The 18,648-nt window shown below is 36.9% G+C and overlaps 1 protein-coding gene across 2 annotated transcripts in view; it reads left to right on the top strand.

The window, feature by feature from the left end:
* Positions 1-18,648, top strand: part of RGS7BP (regulator of G protein signaling 7 binding protein) — a gene marked incomplete at both ends in the record, with an annotated part of 41,821 nt that overhangs the window by 11,803 nt on the left and 11,370 nt on the right. The window contains one exon of one of the 2 annotated variants that reach the window (XM_080363005.1): positions 15,309-15,439. In XM_080363005.1, the coding sequence (XP_080219131.1) occupies positions 15,309-15,439 (131 nt within the window). Of the gene's footprint in view, positions 1-15,308; positions 15,440-18,648 lie in introns of those variants that run through there. The other variant, XM_080363006.1, reaches the window with a different exon arrangement.

The following is an 18,648-nucleotide window of genomic DNA, read 5'->3' as shown; positions in this document are numbered from 1 at the left end:
TACATAGCCAGAGAGATTTGAGGACTGAATAGCATTGGCAGGGTCCCTTTAGAAATGTTGCAGCATCAGAGCTGACCTCGTTCAGACAATTCAGTGCTTCTGCAAGCATTTTCTAACTTCTTGCCCTTCCCTTGCCCCACTTTGTCCTTCCTTCAGAATTCCTGCTCTCACTATGAGATATAAAAGGCTTTTTAGACTTTGTCTATGAAAGCAATTTTCTTAGGCAGTATTCAGCCAGAGGGTCCATCCAGCTGTTAGGTACATCTGTAGAAGCAGAAACTGTGGGGAGTTTGAAATACCAACAAAACTTCAGTGTTGACTCTTTTTTTGCAGTTGCTGTTATCTTCACTCCAAATTTTCCCATACCCTCTTCCCCCTCATTACCCTTTTCTTCAGTGTTTCTGTTTCTTGCCCTTTTTTTCCACGTAGCCCATCTCCAAACAGTAATTAAATTAAAATCAAATTTGCTGTTGTCAGCTGTTTGGGAACTCTTCAGGGCAGAGACCTGAACGTGCTTATAACAAGCCCACCGGAATCCTTTTATCTTTAGATCTGTGGCATTACTGTAACAAACATTGTTAACAAGAATAATATATGTTTTCAATATTTATTTTTTTATGTTTTGGGAGAAGTCTTGATAATCTTATATTCAACTTCTGAATGATGTTTTAGGTGAGTCACTTCTTATATAGGAATACCTGTACTTATTATCTCTGAAAAATACTGTATATATTATTTAATGCTTTTACATCATAATTCAGTCTTTCAAGGGAAGCCATAGTATTAAAATATTCTATTTTATTATTGCTATGGTGTTTCCTAAATAAAGCATGTACAGATTATGTTATTGTCATATGCTTTGCCTATTTTTATTATTGAAAATTGATTTTAAATGTCAAGTTGCTGGAATTCTAGGCCCTAACACATAACACCGTATTGCAACTCCTGTATGTATCTTAGCATGTCGCAGGTGGAATCAGTCAGTAAGCTCTTCTTGAACTTTTATCTGGAAATCTTGTATCTGTAAATAGTGCTTTAAGAATGGATTTAGAACTAAATTTTAAAAGGTATTTAAGACTTACAAGTGCAGCTAATTATGAATCTTTCATGTTGTGCTAATGACCCTATGCCAACAAATATATGGGGTACCACAGAAGCCTACATGGGTTCAAAATTAATGCTGGACTAATCCAAAATCATTTTTTCATTTCAGTACTTCGGAGAGCAAATTTCTTTCTTGGCAACATTTTGCAAAAACCACATTTGTTGAAAATAAAAAAAAATATACTGAAGCTTCATGCCTAGTTTCACAGATGTGTTTAAAAGTTGCAGTTGCACTGACTTACAACCAAGACAGTCAAAAAGAATGCCTTTATGCCCTGTTTAGGCCCACTACTTTGAGATCTATCTCAGTAGCATATTTTAGTAGTTTTCTTCTCTAGATTTCTACTGAAACACAGCTGAGGCCAAAGCTGAAAATTTAGCAATGTATTTTAAGTGTTTCTTTCCTGATCATTTTCTTAAATACCATTTGATTAAGAAATCCCACATGGCTGCAATTTTTCATGTTAGACACTCAGCTTACCTTGGTTCTGTATAGCTTTGGTTCTATTGCTTTCAGAAAACTACTTCTGATTCTCGCTAAGTCTTATAAATCCAGACTATTTTAGCAATATGTTCATGTATCTTAAGAGAAGTGAGAACATGAGATAATGAAGTTGTGCTCTAGAAAATATTTCAACATGGGCTCTTAGAATTCCACGTATACTGGGTTTTAGCTGCCAAATTCTTAACTCCTTTTTAAGTTTTGGACTGAAATTTTCCTGTTAGCAGAAATATTTTTACTAGTTCTCAGTAGTTCTAAACATTCTGAAACTCTTTTTTCTAGTTACAAGAAACAACTTTGATTCTGTGCCCCTCACTGAAATCAGCTGGTGCAGAACCATGCAATTAAGTGCACATCCTTCTCACAACCTGTGAGAATGTGTGTGATATCTATTCTGATTTTTCTATTTGCTTAATAGTTCTGTTTCATAACAATTAAATATTTGAAACCATTATGTGGGCATTAAGGTCTTATATGAACAGGGCATTAAATTAAGGATTACTTAATCAGGAATCCTTCCAGTATTATCAATTAAATGATGTTTAAAGTCATGCTTTAAAATTAACATATACTGAAGTGCCAGCTGTTATTAGATACTGTTTCCTCTTTGGTGGATTTACATTTAGATTTTCTACATCATTTTTAACTATAAGAGAAATAATATATTCAGTTATTGGTATATGAGCAGTTATTCACTGTAGCTCTTCAGTTTCTCCTTATGTTTCGTTTCTTACCTTGCTGTTCTTGTATTTCATATGAATACTTTCTGTATGAACATTCCCTGCCAGCACATTTGGCATAAGAATTCAAATACTGTCATATTATATTAAATTATATGCTCAAAGTTGTTGAAGAAACTGCCTTCCCATTGCAGAAGAAAACAAGTGTGCATTTATTGGATGAGCAAGGGAAAGCTGACACTTCATATCTGTCTATCATGGCAAGACAGATCATTGCAGATGTGCCATTGGTAAGCTTGTGAGCATGGCACATGGTTAAATGGGAAAATATTTAAAAGTGCATTGTTTATACGGCAGCCTCCAATTACTTCCATAAGTTCTGGAGCTGTTTTTTTGGAGCAGAGTTATCCACCCGTATACATTTACATCCATTTCCAAAACACCCCAATGCTAACAAACCAGAGCTTGGTACTTTGGGATAGTGTGACAAGTGCAACCATAGGCCTGGCCATAGGCTGAGCAGCGTGAGGCTGTGTGCTGATGAAGCAGCCCCTTCGTGCCTGCTGAAGAACACCAGGGCCCCAAGGCTGTGGACATTCCAGAGTCTGGGCGTACATACCCAAAGTAGTGTGTGTACAGTCTTGCTATTGATTTCACATAATTCAAGCTGTGAAAATGAGTAGGATGTCTGTGCAGCTGCTAATACAGGATACCTGGTGCCCAAGGACCACTTTGTGGAAAGGCATCCTTGCCTCCCAGTCAGAAATAAGACCAGTTCACAGAGTCAAGTGGAGAGTAGAGCAGGATACAAAACTCTGAAGTGAAAAAAATGCTAAGTTCTTTATGCTAAACCACTGCTTCCTGAACACATTTTATCACCAGATGGTTTTAAAAATGTCTTTCTCCATATATGAATTCAAACACTCCAGGAAGCTAATCTATTTCTTTCTTCTTTTTTTTTTTTTGACACATTCAGGTCTTCTTGCAGTCTCTCAGCTGTCATTTTTAACTACTGATATAGGTTTGATCTGTGAAATATCTGGTGGGGCTGTGCAAGATACTTCTGCTGACACTACACTACTATTTCTTTTTCACTTGGAGGATTTTATGTAGAGATATTTGTTTTCAAAAAGATAAGTAAACCAGGGCCTAAGAATGGCCTGTTCGAAGTACTCCTAGAAGCATTTGATAAATACAGAATACTACCCTATTCTGGGCAACCTAGTAGTGATCTACTTGATGAACTGTTTTCCTTCCAGTTTAGAATTGTAGCAGTCACATTGTTTTACTAAAAGAAAAAAATGTATGAGAATGTATGGATCTTTTCAGTAAATTTTAAAGCAATCCAGCTCTTACCCAAATCCCAGTAAAGCTTACAGAACATTTTCCCTTTAGTTTCAATAGTCCTTAGACCAAAGTGTTTTGTCATATTTCTGAGGAAATGCAAATACATTGTTCCTTACCCGTTCTCCTTTTACCATCTCTCCACATCTGCTCTGTTTTTCTCATTTTGAAATATGGAAAACCAGAAATCTAAGTTACAAACAACTAACAGGTATCACACAAGTACTTTATAGAATGCCCCTTGTGCAAAAAAAAAAAAATGAAATTTATATTCAAAGTGGGTAGTAGAGACAGAAAAAAATGCAAAAGAGAAGTGTCATAAATCAAAGTAGTCATCTGTTTTAGTGTCCTGTGGATGGTCAACAGCAGATGGCATCACTTGCCTGCAGCAGCATTCTTTGAAATCCCGTATGTTAGTAGTTTGTTATGACCTAGATCCTACAACACCAAATACTCAAAGCATTGCAGCCATTTTCAAGCCTTTCTGGGAAGTCTGACCTTATTTGTCTGCACATATCAGAACAAATTTCATAGATCATGCCACATGAGACACTTGTTTTGATAGTTTTCAGACATTCTCTTTCCAACTAAAGGAACTACACAGGAATGTAGGTATGAATTCTTACTATTTAAGTTTCGTGGGCTTTTGAAAGAGTTTATAAACTGTTTTTTAATGAGTAGTAAGTGATTCCAGGACATTTTAAAGAATTTAGGAGCCTAAGTAAAATCAAAGGGCAAATCTATAGACAAGCATGAATTTCAACTGCATTCAAATTATAAAAGGCAATATGGAGCTATACTGGTTTTGAGCCTGTTGGCTGGCACAGACCTATCTGTGTTCTCTCTACTGGTTAATCGAGAAATTCATTTGAGAACAACTTGTGTATGCTGACAAGGCAAGATGCCAAAAAATAATTCCTTGGGGAAAATTAAAAATTGTTGCATATTCAACTAATCTGCCAACTTCTTGATGAACACAGATCTTCTCTGTAAGATCTGTGTCATGGCTTGGGTTTACCTATTATTTAGTAGTGTCTGTCATGTAATTTGAGGTAGTGAGGTTGTGCAATCTTTTGTCCAGCTGAGGCTACAGCTAAGCAAGGCTGATTTGAGAGCTCACCCAAAGACTTCTTTCGTCTAACCAGACACCACCTTTTCTCAAGAAGGAGCCTGGTAACGTGCAGAGAGAAGGATTGTGTTCAGTTTGCCTTTGGCTCATCAGACTTGTTTTGGATTTCCCAAAGGTAAAGAGACAGCCAGCTCAAGGAAGAAATTATGGAAAGTGGGCTTAGATTCAGTTTTCACAATGGTTTTGGTGGTCAAGCCCTGCATTGATTTTTTTTAAATCTTGTAGTAACTCAAAAGCATAATTAAAGACTTGTGCAATTTCACTTGGAATTCCAAGTGCTTAGAAATACCCTGTCGGGTTTAGCCTTGACCAACAGCCGAACTGTCACGCAACTGCTTGCTCGCTCATGCCACAGCAGGACATGGGGAGAAAACAGGAAGAACAGGAGTGAGAAATCTGGGGAGGGGGTGGATAAAGAAATAGAATTAATTACTAGTTTCCATAATGGGGAACAAAAAGACATATAGTAAAACAACAGGTTCTCCTCTCCACACCTGCACCTTTCCCGTGCTCAATTTCATCCCAGACTCCTCCACCTACCCCTCGCCCCAGAGCTGTGCAGGAAGAATGGGGAATGTTGAGGGTCACAGTCCGCAACAGTTCTGCTTTGCCTCGGCTTCCTCCTCACGCTTTTCCTCTGCTCCAGCTTGGGCTCATCCGTGGGCTGCAATCCTGTCAGGAAAATCTGCACCAATGTAAGTTCTCCACAGTTGGCAGTTCCTTCAGGAATCTCCATCTGCTCTGGTGTGTTCCTCTCTGCAGGCTGCAGGGAAGATCTGCTCTGCCCTGGACAACCTCCTCCTCCTTTCTCTGACCTTGACGTTCCCTCTCTTGTTTCTCACTCTTTGTTCCCTCTTCCCCTCTCTCTGTGTTTTTTCTGCTCTTTTTTTTTGCAGTAAGTTTTCAAAGAGGTGCCATACACTTGGCTGATGGGCTCAGTTGTGTCCTGCCTTGGCTCTGCTGTGAGGAACTGTCTGGAGCCGGCCATGTCAGGCACAGCGCAGCCCCTTGCCTCCTTCCCACAGCGGGCACCTTGCAGCTGCCACTGCTACCAAAACCCTGCCACCTACACCCAATACACCTAGTCTTACCTAAAGTGGAGCGAGTTTGAATAAAATGTCTTGCATTAATGCCGTTTGACTCAAGTCCAAGAAGTTTTTACAAAGTGATTTCGTTCCTAGTGCGATAGTTTGGATAGGCCTCTGGTAGTTTACTTCAGTTGATTCAGCTGGTAAAACGCACGTCTGAGAGAACAAATCACATGGTGTGTGATACTTGTCCTGATGACATGAAGTCAGGAGTGTGGAAGAATCATAGTATTAATTAATTAATAATTAATTAGTCCATTTTAAAAGTTACTGCATCTGTAGTAATTATATAGTAAGTTTCCAAAAGAATGGTAGAACTTCAACATAAAAAAAATTCAAGGCTCCAGTAATCTAAGTGATGCTGTATTTTTTCCTTTGGGGTCATTTTTGAAAGAGGGGAGCATACCAGAATAAGGAAACAACAACGTATTCAAAACTATTGTGATTTACAGACCACAGATGGATGGCCCTTAGATTATCAGATAAGTTCTATGGAAGTCAGTGAGATTTTCTTGAAAGGATAAGAAAAGTGTATTTCCTGCTGTTGTAGGTAAGTTGTTCTGGCATGGAAATACCTAAACTGCTATCAACTTGGGAGTTAGAAATGTCTCTACAATATAAATCACTGCATTCTGTTTTTATTCTGCTTGTGTTACCATATACCCAGATTTACTCCATCAGCCTTATCAGAGTAATAGGAGATTTACATTGGTCTAACTAAATAAAATTTGTCTTCTGTTATTGGAGAGCTCTGGTGTAACTGCTTCAAAACAGCAATCTGATTTAATAACAACATTGTAACCATTTACAAGAAAGAAGTAGCCCTGGTTTTCCTCTAGCTGGACAGGCATGTTCTGTAGCAGTTGTATCACAGTATTACAGCACAATAGTACAGAACAAATAACACACGATAGTGAAATTGACAGCAGTTTGTGTGATAATCTTTTAGCTGCTATATATTTCTAAGCTGCAGTGTTTCAGATACTGAAGTCAAAGACAACGTAGAGGGTAATATTTGTGGGCAGTGATTTTCCACACTGTATCAAGCCAGTTTACATTTGTTTTCACGGGAAGTACATATATTTATACATAACATAGACATAAGGCTGAATTTGGTTAATTCATTTTCACTTAGAATTTGCCAAAGTTTTATTTTCCTTTAGCTTTTGAAGACAAGCAGCCTTCATTATATGTCTAGATAGTTGTTTTAACTCATTATAGTTTAGAACTATTATATATGCTATATTTAGAACTTTTTTTTTGCAACAAGATGTATCAACCCCTTCAAGTAACCTAGGTATTCTGTTAACCAAAGATATGTATTTTTAAATGTTGATGATTGTAAAAGTAAAATGCTGCTCTGTTGAAAATATGTGACTAAGATTTCTAAGTTACATTCAGAATTAGACCATAATCTTCGTTCAGTTTTAGTTGTCTTAAATTTCAGTAATTTCAATGGAACTGAATGCTGGACACCTGTCGGAACTCAAGAAAGCGTGAAGGTGTTTTTCTGTTGTAATCAACATTTTGGCAGTAAAATAAAATCGTCTATTTTGTAAAAAAATATCAAAATTTTAAGTGGAATTTTCACTCTTCACCTTTTCGTGTTAAGGAGGGGCATTTTAGTCATGTTTATTCCTGTATTTTAAAATTAGTATCCAAAGAGCAGCGTTCGCCTTTCTTCAGTATACCAGGTACTATATGGTTGGTGTAAGAGCTCCCCCTATAGGTTTTATTTTAAATATCACCTTAGGAAAATGGGAAGGAAAATAAATTCCACCTCTTGTCAGTGCTTCATAAACATACTCCGTTGAAAAACATGACCTGATTTTGAAAAAGCAGGACTTGGTGGAAGGAAAACCGTCAATTCTATGAAAATGTAATTTTATCAATTTATGTTGTATTTATAAAAATTCATACTTGTAATTTTAGTAGCAGCTTGATAAGCTGTGTAATTTAAGCTACTGTTTTATAAAGAAATAAACCAGCGTTTTCTCTTTCCTAAGTACTTTTAATTCATGTAGATATCAGTGTTCTCAAACTGCAGAAATATGGCTTACACAGCAGTATGAGTTTCTCACCGACTGAGTAGTGTTCATATCTTTGCATAAGGACTTCCATCCTTTATGCCACCCTGGTGGTATAATATTCATGTGATAACAACAGAAATTCCTAGTAAGGAAAGGACAGAATATTTCAAAGTATTTAATATATAGCTATAATTTAACAGAGAGAGGAAAAAGGAAAACCAGAAACAAATGATCTGCCAGTTCTCCCTAGACATCAGCAATTGTTTCCAGGTCAAGTAAGTAATCTTACAGTCCTCAGGATGGGAAATGTGGTTGTTAGTAGTAATAAGCTAACCATCTGGCTTTCATTCATATGGAGTTTTTGTAATTAAAAACAAACCCAAAAAATCTCTGTATGAAGGAACGCATTCTCTTAGCTTTATTTGAAAAGCAAAGACTACTGTTTTCTAGTGAAGATCAAGCAGGAGTGAAGCCTGATAGTTATTAAGCAATATGCCAGCTTGTATGTACCTATAGACTTCACCCTACATGTGAAATATTTGCATAAGCACATGTGCACCCATCTCACCATCCCCCTACCATCATGTATGGGAACACGTGTGTCTTACCACTTCACTGGCAAGAGGCTTTCTCAGAGCAGTAGAATTCCATAAATTCTAGCTTTGGTCCCTGCCACATGGGCCATTCATTTCATTAGTCTTGTGAAAGGCAGCAGTGCTCCCCTGACAGGTAAGTATCCCCAAGAAGCCACAACCTGTGTATCCAAATCCTGTAAATCAAAGAATCACAGAATAGTTGGGGTTGGAAGGGACCTCTGGAGATCATCTACTCCAACTCACCTGCTAAAGCAGGTTCACCCAGAGCAGATCGCACAGGAATGTGTCCAGGTGGGTCTTGAATGTCTCCACAGAAGACGACTCCACAACCTCTCTGGGCAGCCTGTTCCAGTGCTCTGGCACCCTCAAGGTAAAGAAGTTTTTCCTCCTATTCAGATGGAACCTCCTGTGTTTCAGTCTGTAGTCTGAACGTTATCAGTACTTCTTTACTTCACAATGGATGCAGGAAGTGAGCACAATTCCTGTTCACAGCCTTGTGGCAGCTGCTCAAAAGCCAGCAATGAGAAACTGGTCTTTGGCTCATAGGCAGGTGCTCAGTGCTGTGCTTAGCTCTCATATGTCCAGCTGCCCATAAGCTGTTAAACAGCTCAGTTGGAAACATGATTTAGCATAGCAGTTATATGAGATTGTGTTATATGAAATTTCTCTTTAACATCAAAGTGATCTCCATAAAGAAATGGACTGGACTAACTGAGACAGGGGTAGCTGCCTTTGGGGTGCAATAATACAAGTTTGCATTAAGTTTTCTTTGTAAATTAAAACAAATTTGATTTATAGCTATTTAATAATAAACATACCATAATAAACATTCTGAAACTTATGTCTGTACTAGTTCCCTATTGAACATTTCTCGCAGCTTGACACTGAACCTATAGAAAATTACTGAGAGAGGTGAAATTGATGACACTTCAAATGGAAATTTTAAGCCCATTACACAGAAGGTGCTTCAAGGATTATAAAATAAATCTTTATGTGCATTGGCGTCAGAGCATGTGGCTTTCAGAGGTGAAAATGAGGTCTATATACATGCTAGGAGAAAATCATTTCATTTCAAGCTAATGGAATTCTCGTGATCATTATTGCAATTCAAATCTAATTAAACAGTTTGAGACAATCAGTGAGGGTAGTGGCCTGGAAACGATTCTCATTGTATGAACTTTGGATAATTAAAAATATTTTTCTTGAATGTCACTGCTGTTAGTATGGATTTGTAAATGAGAGAAGAATTCTGCCTACAGTCCATTTATTTACAGATGCTTTATATCCTTGAAAAAAACAAGAATGGGTCAAAACATGCATATATCATAGATCTTCCTAGTTCTTATTCTCATGCTATTCATAAATATACAATAAAAATATACTAGTTTTACAGCAGCAAAAAAAAGTAAATTAAAATGCCTGTTACTGTGCTTTCCAATTACTCTTCCAGCTCATTTGTGAATAGGAAGCTACTGATAAATTCAAATTGTCTTCTTAGCCAATCATCTTGTATATAATTGCTGGTTTTTTACTCTGTACAATTAAAAATTCTGTAAGACCAAAAAAGTTATAAAGAAGGGCTTTCACCATTTTTGCTTCTTAGAAATGAAATAGCCGTATAAGGAAAATACTGTTTTCTTACACTTGTATGTAGATCCTCAGTCTTTTTGCCAGAGGCAGCTAGAAAGGAAGAAATACGTTCAACCTTGTAAATAAAGTTCCTGTAGTGGCCACGACTTCTAAAAAATCTTAATAATTTCTACCATTTGAAGCCATGCAGAGGAAACTAGGACAGCCATAGTCCATTTTTACCTAAATCTGCTACAAGGAAATTATGTTCTCATGATATAAGTTTGCATGCTCCTCATAGTGATAGACTCATGGTTAAAGTATCCAAGCTTTCAGAAAAGCTAGACAGATTCAGCTCTACTTGCACAACAGAGTGGGGTAGATATGTAGCTCCGTACCAGAAAGGGCCCTTATCACTGATCAGAAGAAGGTCATCATTACCATCTGTGGTGGCTTTATTTTGTGCAGATTCCACTTTGCACATGACTGTTTCTGGGGCAGTGCCCTGCAGGTGGAATAGGCAAATCAGTGACTCATTTGTCTGTCACTGGTTGTATAACTGTTTGTCTTCAGGACAGATGAAACCCTGTTCAGAAAGAAAAGTTTAGGCATATAGGAAACTCAAGCAGAGACTTTAATCTCTCTGTTGGTAAGGATAGCTCAAAGGAAATTACTGTAAATGCACTCATGGGGAAGCAAGCTGGAACAGCAGGTGATGCACGTGATGGGAAGGAAAAAAAAAAAGCTGGGTCTGCATCTACTGCATTAATTTGATGGTGCTGAACTTGGGAATAGTGTTGAATGCACAGGTAAGAATGTGTGACACTAGAGGGTATAAAACAGTCTCATCTGTAAGCTAAAAGGTAGGACAAATCAGGATAGTGAAAGCCTCCAAGAGGCCATGTATTATCTAAATATGTATCGGATGGTTTTTAAATTTAGCTATCAGAGAAATAAAGACAGGTATATATAGACCCAAAGTTCAGAAAGTTTAAATACAATTCCAGAGGAAGAAAACAAGGTGTGCTGTACTTTTGCTGTATTTGCCTAGTTGCTTGTTTGTGCTTTACTTGGCTAGATAAATTCTGTAAGGTTACATCTTCTCCTGGGACTGCCTTTTATATCAAACATCAGAATGCTATTCTGCTGTAAGATTAATCCAGTTTTGTAGTAACTCTTTTACAGAAAACGTTGAAATCATTAGGAACAGTACATGCAAAATGAAGGAGTAGATTCTGGTGTTGAAAATACTGTTGCAATTTGAAATAACAGTCTATCTCTGAAGAACTGCTCCTGATCTATATAAAACAAATTAAATGTATATCTGGGCAATATGTATTTTATCTTCTTTGGTTAATACTAATACAATTGTATTGAAAACTGTTCTTGCCATCTTCTGATTTGAAGAGAAATGCTGTTAAATTTGTGGTTATTGTTTATGTAGAGAGAACAGTCCATTTCTAATGAGCAAATTGATCACAGATATAACATCTGCAATTCATATAACAAATAGATTGGTTAAAAATGAAAGAAACAGCAAACTGCAGAAAATGTTAAGTCTTGTTAAACCAGGACTAGGTACTATGGATTAATGCAAGATAAAAAAGTACTATATAGTTAATGCAAGGTAAAAAATATAAAATATTGTAATCTATAAAGTAGGACTTCTAGGTGTCTTATGAGTCTGCAATTAAGTACAGCTTTTAAAAAATCAAATTTGGTTTATCCCAAAATAATTTTATATACATGTGTGTGTTGTAATGCTCTGTGTCTTCTAAGCATAATTTCCAACATTTCAGTTCTAGCATTCTTTGTTATACTACTGTTTATGCAGTCACTTAAAGTATTTATGTTCATGTCCTTTGAAAAGAACGTGAGATTTCAACATGGATCCATTTCTAGGAAATATGTGGTTTTATATGAGTTATATAAGGTTTTGACTCTGAATAAGCAAACAAAAAAGTCAGGCCGCTAATTTCTCAGGAAAAATATTCAGTATCTTAAGGCTATCAAATGTTTTCCTAGTTGACATCACTGAGAATAGGATGGAATATAGGAAACATCTGAGAAGACATCTTCAGGATATTGGGGCTGAAACCTTTTTTGTTCTGGCACTATAGCTTTATTCAGTATTTATGCTAAGATGCAGGAAATACCATATTGTGCATGGTATAATTTTTCAAAAAACACAAATTTAACTTTAGAAGTAGAAAGGTAGATGTGGCTTAAGAGACATGCACATACTATAGTCTAGCCAAAAGAAATAAAGCTCCTGGTCAGGTTTATTATCATGTGTGGTATTGCTCCTGAAGTAACACATACCACAGCAGTTGCAATTTGCACTCCAGTCACAGTCATTCATTTCCTGCCTTTTTTAGAAGGTCTACTTTGAAATGGATTGGCAGGTGGGACTGATCTTCCTTTGTCCCTTCTGACTAAGTCATGATTTCTTTTCAATCTTCAGTCGTTTCCAACCTTGTTGGGTTTTTTGTTTGTTTGTTTATTTGCTTGCTTGCTTGCTTTTTTGTTTTGGTTTTTTTTTGGCTGCATTTTTTGGTTGGTTAAGCATTCTTGGTTGTACAGCTTAACACTGCTGTCGTTCCTGCCACTTTTTCTTGGCATGTACAAACACCCATAGTCTTTTCTTCATATGCTATGGAAGTGCTAAGGTTGCTCTTTCCTTTTAGGAAGGTTCTCAACACTTCTATGGAACCTTCATGATTCCATTTGATTTCTGGTGTCCCTTGTGGGGACAGGAACCCTTTAGAACCTTGGAAAACCACACAGTTTCTTCCTTGTTGAAGGCAGATTGTGGCAAATCTTGGCATCAAATATTCCTTTGAAGTAGCATCTTCCTCCTGCCCACTGAGCCACATGCATCAGGGCCTATCTTATACTGGCCCTATTTTCTTACCCCAGGATACAACTAAGTATATTCTTCCTTGACATCACTGAAATCCGTAGCAGAACGTACACACTTTCAAAACAACTTATGGTCTCCTTTGCGAGAAGTAAGAGTGAATCTCAAATGCAAGAATTAACAGGTTTTAGTATGCAGTAATCATTTGAACTGTACTTCAATAAGATTGTATCAGCACAAACTGAGAAGATTTTCCTTAAAATGAAGTTTTGAAGTTTTGGTCTTGACAAAAGGGCTTACCATTTCAGCTGTACCCTGGATCTAGGTGTAAATAATAACCTCTTGTCTTAGATCAGAAAGAACTTATTTTACTAGTTCAAGTAGACATTGCATGCTGTAGGACTCAAAGCCTTTGGCGTGGATTTGTATTGAAAATTATTCAACCATAGCAGCCCAATCTAGCACTGCTGCGAATAATTTATCAGGTAAGTTGCTTTGGTTTGCATGAGGAAATCCACAAGACTAATTTTGTTTCATATATGGGAGGGTCTGTTGAAGCATCAGTTTAACTCAGGAAGTTCAAGCACTGTAAAGAATGCGAGCAATCTTTTCATTGTAAAAGCATCATTTCTATTACTCATAGGCTAGAAATCTGAAAGTGGGCTGAAAAATTTTTTTCATTTCTTAGTAGTATTATTTAGAAATGCCATTAGGTTCAGGTTATTTAGAAAAGCAGATTTCTGTAGTTGTTATCTAGTTTCGAGGGTTATCTTACCATTTAACATCGCTGTGTAGGAAACCAATAGCAAGAATGTCTGAACATGAAATGGCTGAAATCTTAACTCTTCAATCTTTGCACTTCCTGGCCTATTGAAAGTACATTTAGAAGGAGTGTTGAAAACCTTATTCTGAGGTGTAAGTGAGTAAATCACTTAGTAAATCACTTAGAGAAAAAAGCTTAAGTTTATAAGCATTATGTTTATGCCTGTGAAGCATTCTCAGCCTACAAAAGTGAGATTTAATGTGTGGACCTGTTGGAGAGGGGCTAGAGGAGGCTACCAAGATGATCAGAGGGCTGGAACTCCTCTGCTGTGAAGACAGGCTGAGAGAGCTGGGGTTGTTCAGCCTGGAGAAGAGAAGGCTCTGGGGACATCTTATTGTAGTCTTTTAGTACTTAAAAGGGGACCTGTAAGAAAGATGGGGACAGACTTTCTAGCAGACCATGTTATGATAGGACAAGGGGAAATGGTTAAATGGTTTTAAACTAAAGGAGAGGAGATGCAGGCTAGACATGAGGAAGACTTTTTTTTTACAATGAGGGTATTAAAAAACAGGGTGTTTGTAAAAGATAGACCCAGTTTGAAATCACGCTATTATCTCTGCAACTATGGGCTGCCCACGAATGAAACTCTGATCACTTGGAAGGGTAGGGCATAGAGTTTCAAATAATTACCACTAGATGCCTCTCCGAGCTGTTTGTAAATTTTTGTGTAATTGTAACAGGTTGCCATAGTTAAATACACTGCTTTGAAATTGGATCCATCTTTTGGAAACACTCTGTACTGGCCAAGGTTGTCCAGAGAGGTGGTAGATGCTCCATCCCTGGAGACATTCCAGGCCAGGCTGGACGGGGCTCTGAGCAACCTGATCTAGTTGAAGATGTCCCTCCTCATGGCAAGGAGTTTGGACAAGATGACCTTCGAAGGTCCCTTCCAGCCCAAACTATTTTATGATTCTATGATTTTACAGCCAGGCTCAAGAATTGGTTCCTGGATCTGGGTAAATTCTTCTCTTAGTGTCTTAAGCAATTAATTGGAGGGGTAGGATTACTCTTGATTTCAGTTTTTGTTTTCAAGTTTATTACTACTTTTCTGAAAACAATTCTTGAGCATCCCATTCTCCTTGCGCTGCAGTATCACTTGATTACTAATTTAAACACAGGGTGGGTGGGAAAGAAATTCAGGCAGAAAGTATAGAACCAAAATAATACAACTGACTTGTTTCTGATGACAGTGTCTTCAAAGTAGGGTTGATTATGCATCTGCACTAGGACCAATAGTAACTGGAACTGGATGGTAAAATAACCCTTTAATGTACCAGAAAATACTTAGCCCAAGCTTTTAAAAAGGAGAAGATATCTCAGACACTTACTTACCACTTTTCCAAAAATTTACAGAGGAGAAGACATGAAATCTTACAAAGACCACCCAAGTTTAGCTGTTTTAAGTCTAGAGCTTTATAGAGCTAGAAAATTGTTTGTAAATAGAGTTTGGTAGAAACAGGGTTTTTATCATACAGCTTAATGAAACAGATTATTATGTGTTTGCTTGCAACAGCAGGGAAGTAGATTTGATGACCCTCTCTTCCAGTCCCATTCCTAACTAAAATTTTTCTCTTTTACTGCAGCCCAGAAGATGGTGAAATTCATCCTGAAATCTGTAGACTATACATCCAGTTACAGTGTTGCTTAGAAATGTACACAACAGAAATGCTCAAGTCCATATGTCTGCTAGGATCACTGCAGTTTCATCGGAAAGGTATTGAATTGCACAAACATACTGATCCTGATTTTAAAAAACAAAACAAAACAAAAACAGTCTTTTAGGACATGCATGGATATTCATGAAAGACAAAGCACCAAACTGTAGAAGGAAGTATTCCACTGAAGCTTTTCAGCTACTGAAATAAAGCTGTATTTCTATTTTGTTATAATTGTTGTTACAGAAATGTGCCATATCAGGCATGTGTCACTAATGCCCTTGTAGTTTAGAAGTCTGAATTTTTCTTCTTTTAAAATAGTGGTCCCATATGTTTTAGCTGTCAGTCAAATCAGTGAGAAGAGTATCTCAGTCATTTTATTAGGTGTATTTTTTGAGTGTGATATTTGAGGGCACTTGATGGAGCAATATGGCATGGTTTTAGTACTAAACTCATTCTTTACTATCCCTGTTATTTATCCAACAATGCTAGTTTATAGCAAAAGACAGATAAATATAGTTTAAAAGCTGCCAAATTCTGTAAAACTAGATACTAGATTCAGAACTGAAATCTATGTCATAGAGTATTTTTACCCACAAAGTAAATGTCCTTGCTTCAGCGAAAATGCATTTATCCAATGATTTCATATTTGATTAGACACTTAACAAAAGGAAGATGGAGAAATGCCGATAATTGAGTGAATTAGGTTACTTAGTAACCTCATTACTCAATGACGGTGCACACTGATTGGGACTCTATCTGTGCTACTTGTAAATGCTCTTTCTGCAGATAATATCTCATCAGAATATACTAGGTAAAGACAAGACAAAGTTCTGTAATGAACTGTAATGAAGGCCTTGTAATGAGCCTTATATATTTCCTGCCCTGCTGAAAGATCCCGTAATGTATTTTTCACATCTAGCTATAGGATACAGCCAAAGCCAGTCATATTTTTATTATGAAAATAAGAATTTTATAATTGCTCAATTAAACTTCTCAGTCGTTTTCTCAAGTCAAAATCTTTAAATTAGGAAGAAGAAGAATTAGAGAGCCATTGTATAACAACATGCAAGTAGCTGTTAAAATTAATCATCATTTTTTTAAGATAGATTGTGCTACAGTTCCTCGCATTGATTACAGTTGTCAAACCACCTTCTGTAATCACAGAAAGAAAGTAGCTTGAGGTACCTTCAATAACCCAGATATGTCTTGTCTCTCCCTCTTGGTTCTGTATGTAATCCAAATTAATAACTTAAACTCAACATCAAACTATTAGATGTCTAAAGTTGGATAAGATGAAATACAGCATTACAGTATGGGCCAGCTTAGTTCCTGTCCGGCAGTACTTTTGATACACATTAGTTCCTCATCTCACCGTAGAGAGAGCCATGGTAGCTATTCTGCTATTGCTAAATATACTATATGCATATAGATAACCACAGTAACTTGGCTCTAAGTTTCTGTGACATTCTTTGGGAAAATTTAATAATAGGCAAAAATTAATCAGAGGGATTCAAATATTTCAATTTTGGAATTTAGCCAATAGAACATTGCTCTTGTATATTAAATACTTGGTACTTACACCACCTAGAAGTGTTGTAAAGGCATCATGCAACAGGTTACATGTTAAGTATTTTTTCACAGTGAAGGTAATCATATAGGAGAACAGGCATCTAAAGAGGGTGTGAAATCTCCATCTTTGGAGATACTGATCACTAAAACAGCTCTGAGCAATCAGATGCAAGTTGGCCCTGCTTTCAGTGGGGTGTTAGGCTAGATGACCTTACAACCTATTTGTTCTTTTTCTGCCAGAACATACTATTTTCCAAGGAGTAGAATGAACCTGTATCTTTCTTTAATTTCTTTACTTACAGAGAATGGTACTGCAGTATAGGCAAAGTGCATAAATTTAACTCTAGGAATGAAAGAGATGGCAATTCCACCATTATATGGCATATTGTGCTGTTGCTAGAATATAGCTTTTTTACTTTTTCACCTGGTTAGTTTTTCACTGGTTTCTCACCAAGTGACCATATTAAAAAATAAAAAATTTTAAAAAAAAAGTTTTCCCTTTGTACAAAGATTACTACCCTTAGAAATTTAGCTTAATTCTTAAATGTCTGTTGTCTGATGTTCTTGCTCTGTTTTGAAGCTTGTTTTTGAAGGTAACATTTTCCATGTGGATGTAATATTTTCCATTTTCTAGTCCTTTTACCTGCTGGGTGAGTGATTTGTTAGGTTTTTAAATTTCCCATGAGATTTCACGTATTTATGTACTTACTTGGAAGCCGTCAGAGATTCAAGTGGAATGACATCCAGGCTGTTCTAAGCAACCTGCAGCTAATAAATACTAATGTGGCTAACTGGTATCATGACCAGACATTATCAAACAAATTGTAGAATTGAAAAAGCTAAGGCAGTGGGCTCATGCTGATGCTCTTTTTCCAAGAGAAATTCAGCCAATGCTCCCTACTGGGAAACAGGTGCTCTTTAGTGAAACATCACACTATGGTTTGAAAGGCTGAGCTCTGGGTGTTTTCACTGACTTTTGCAGTACTGGTCTTCTCGTCTCCCCTTATCTTTTGTTCTACTGAACGAATATTCCTATATATACTGCATAGTTCATATCAAGCTTCCTGTACAGAAATTTCTTGCCTACTTACAGTGCTTTAGATTAACTTACTACTGTCAGACAATCTCTGCTAGAAAAGTCAGTCTGTTATTTCTTTGAGATATAAGAGCGGCAGTCTGACCAAAATCCGTAAATATTTCCCGCTGTATTGTGCAGTAAATAAGCTGAGGTAAGTGTTTCTAATGATTTGGGTGTTTTTCTAAGATACATACACCACAAAACCCCAGTGTTGAATCTACATAATCTACATTATGTTTGCAGAGTTCAACATTTAGAAAGTTTCAAAGGACATAATGAAACATGCCCAAGTAGCCTTAATTCAGGCTTTTTGTAGTTAGTCTGTTCAAATTGTTCAGTGTTCATACATTGCATTATGCACAAATCTGTTCTAAAAACATAATTCTTCTGTTCCTCAAACCTTTCTCAGTAACTTCTGCACTGATGGGATTATCTTCGGAACTGCCTCAAGTAGTGAGGTAGTAGCAAAAGGAACAAAGAGAGATTAAGCTAAAGATTGCTAATTTAGAATTTGAGATTACAGTTACTTTATAATTTTTCAGTAGCTTCGTTTAGAGCTGAGTGCAAAGAGTCTCTGGGTTGAGCAGTCAATTAGAAATCCTTTGTCAATAACTATTT

Source organism: Nesoenas mayeri (assembly GCF_963082525.1).
Source record: "Nesoenas mayeri genome assembly, chromosome: Z".
NCBI classification, from domain to species: Eukaryota; Metazoa; Chordata; class Aves; order Columbiformes; family Columbidae; genus Nesoenas; species Nesoenas mayeri.
This window is presented reverse-complemented; position numbering and strand designations above follow the sequence as displayed.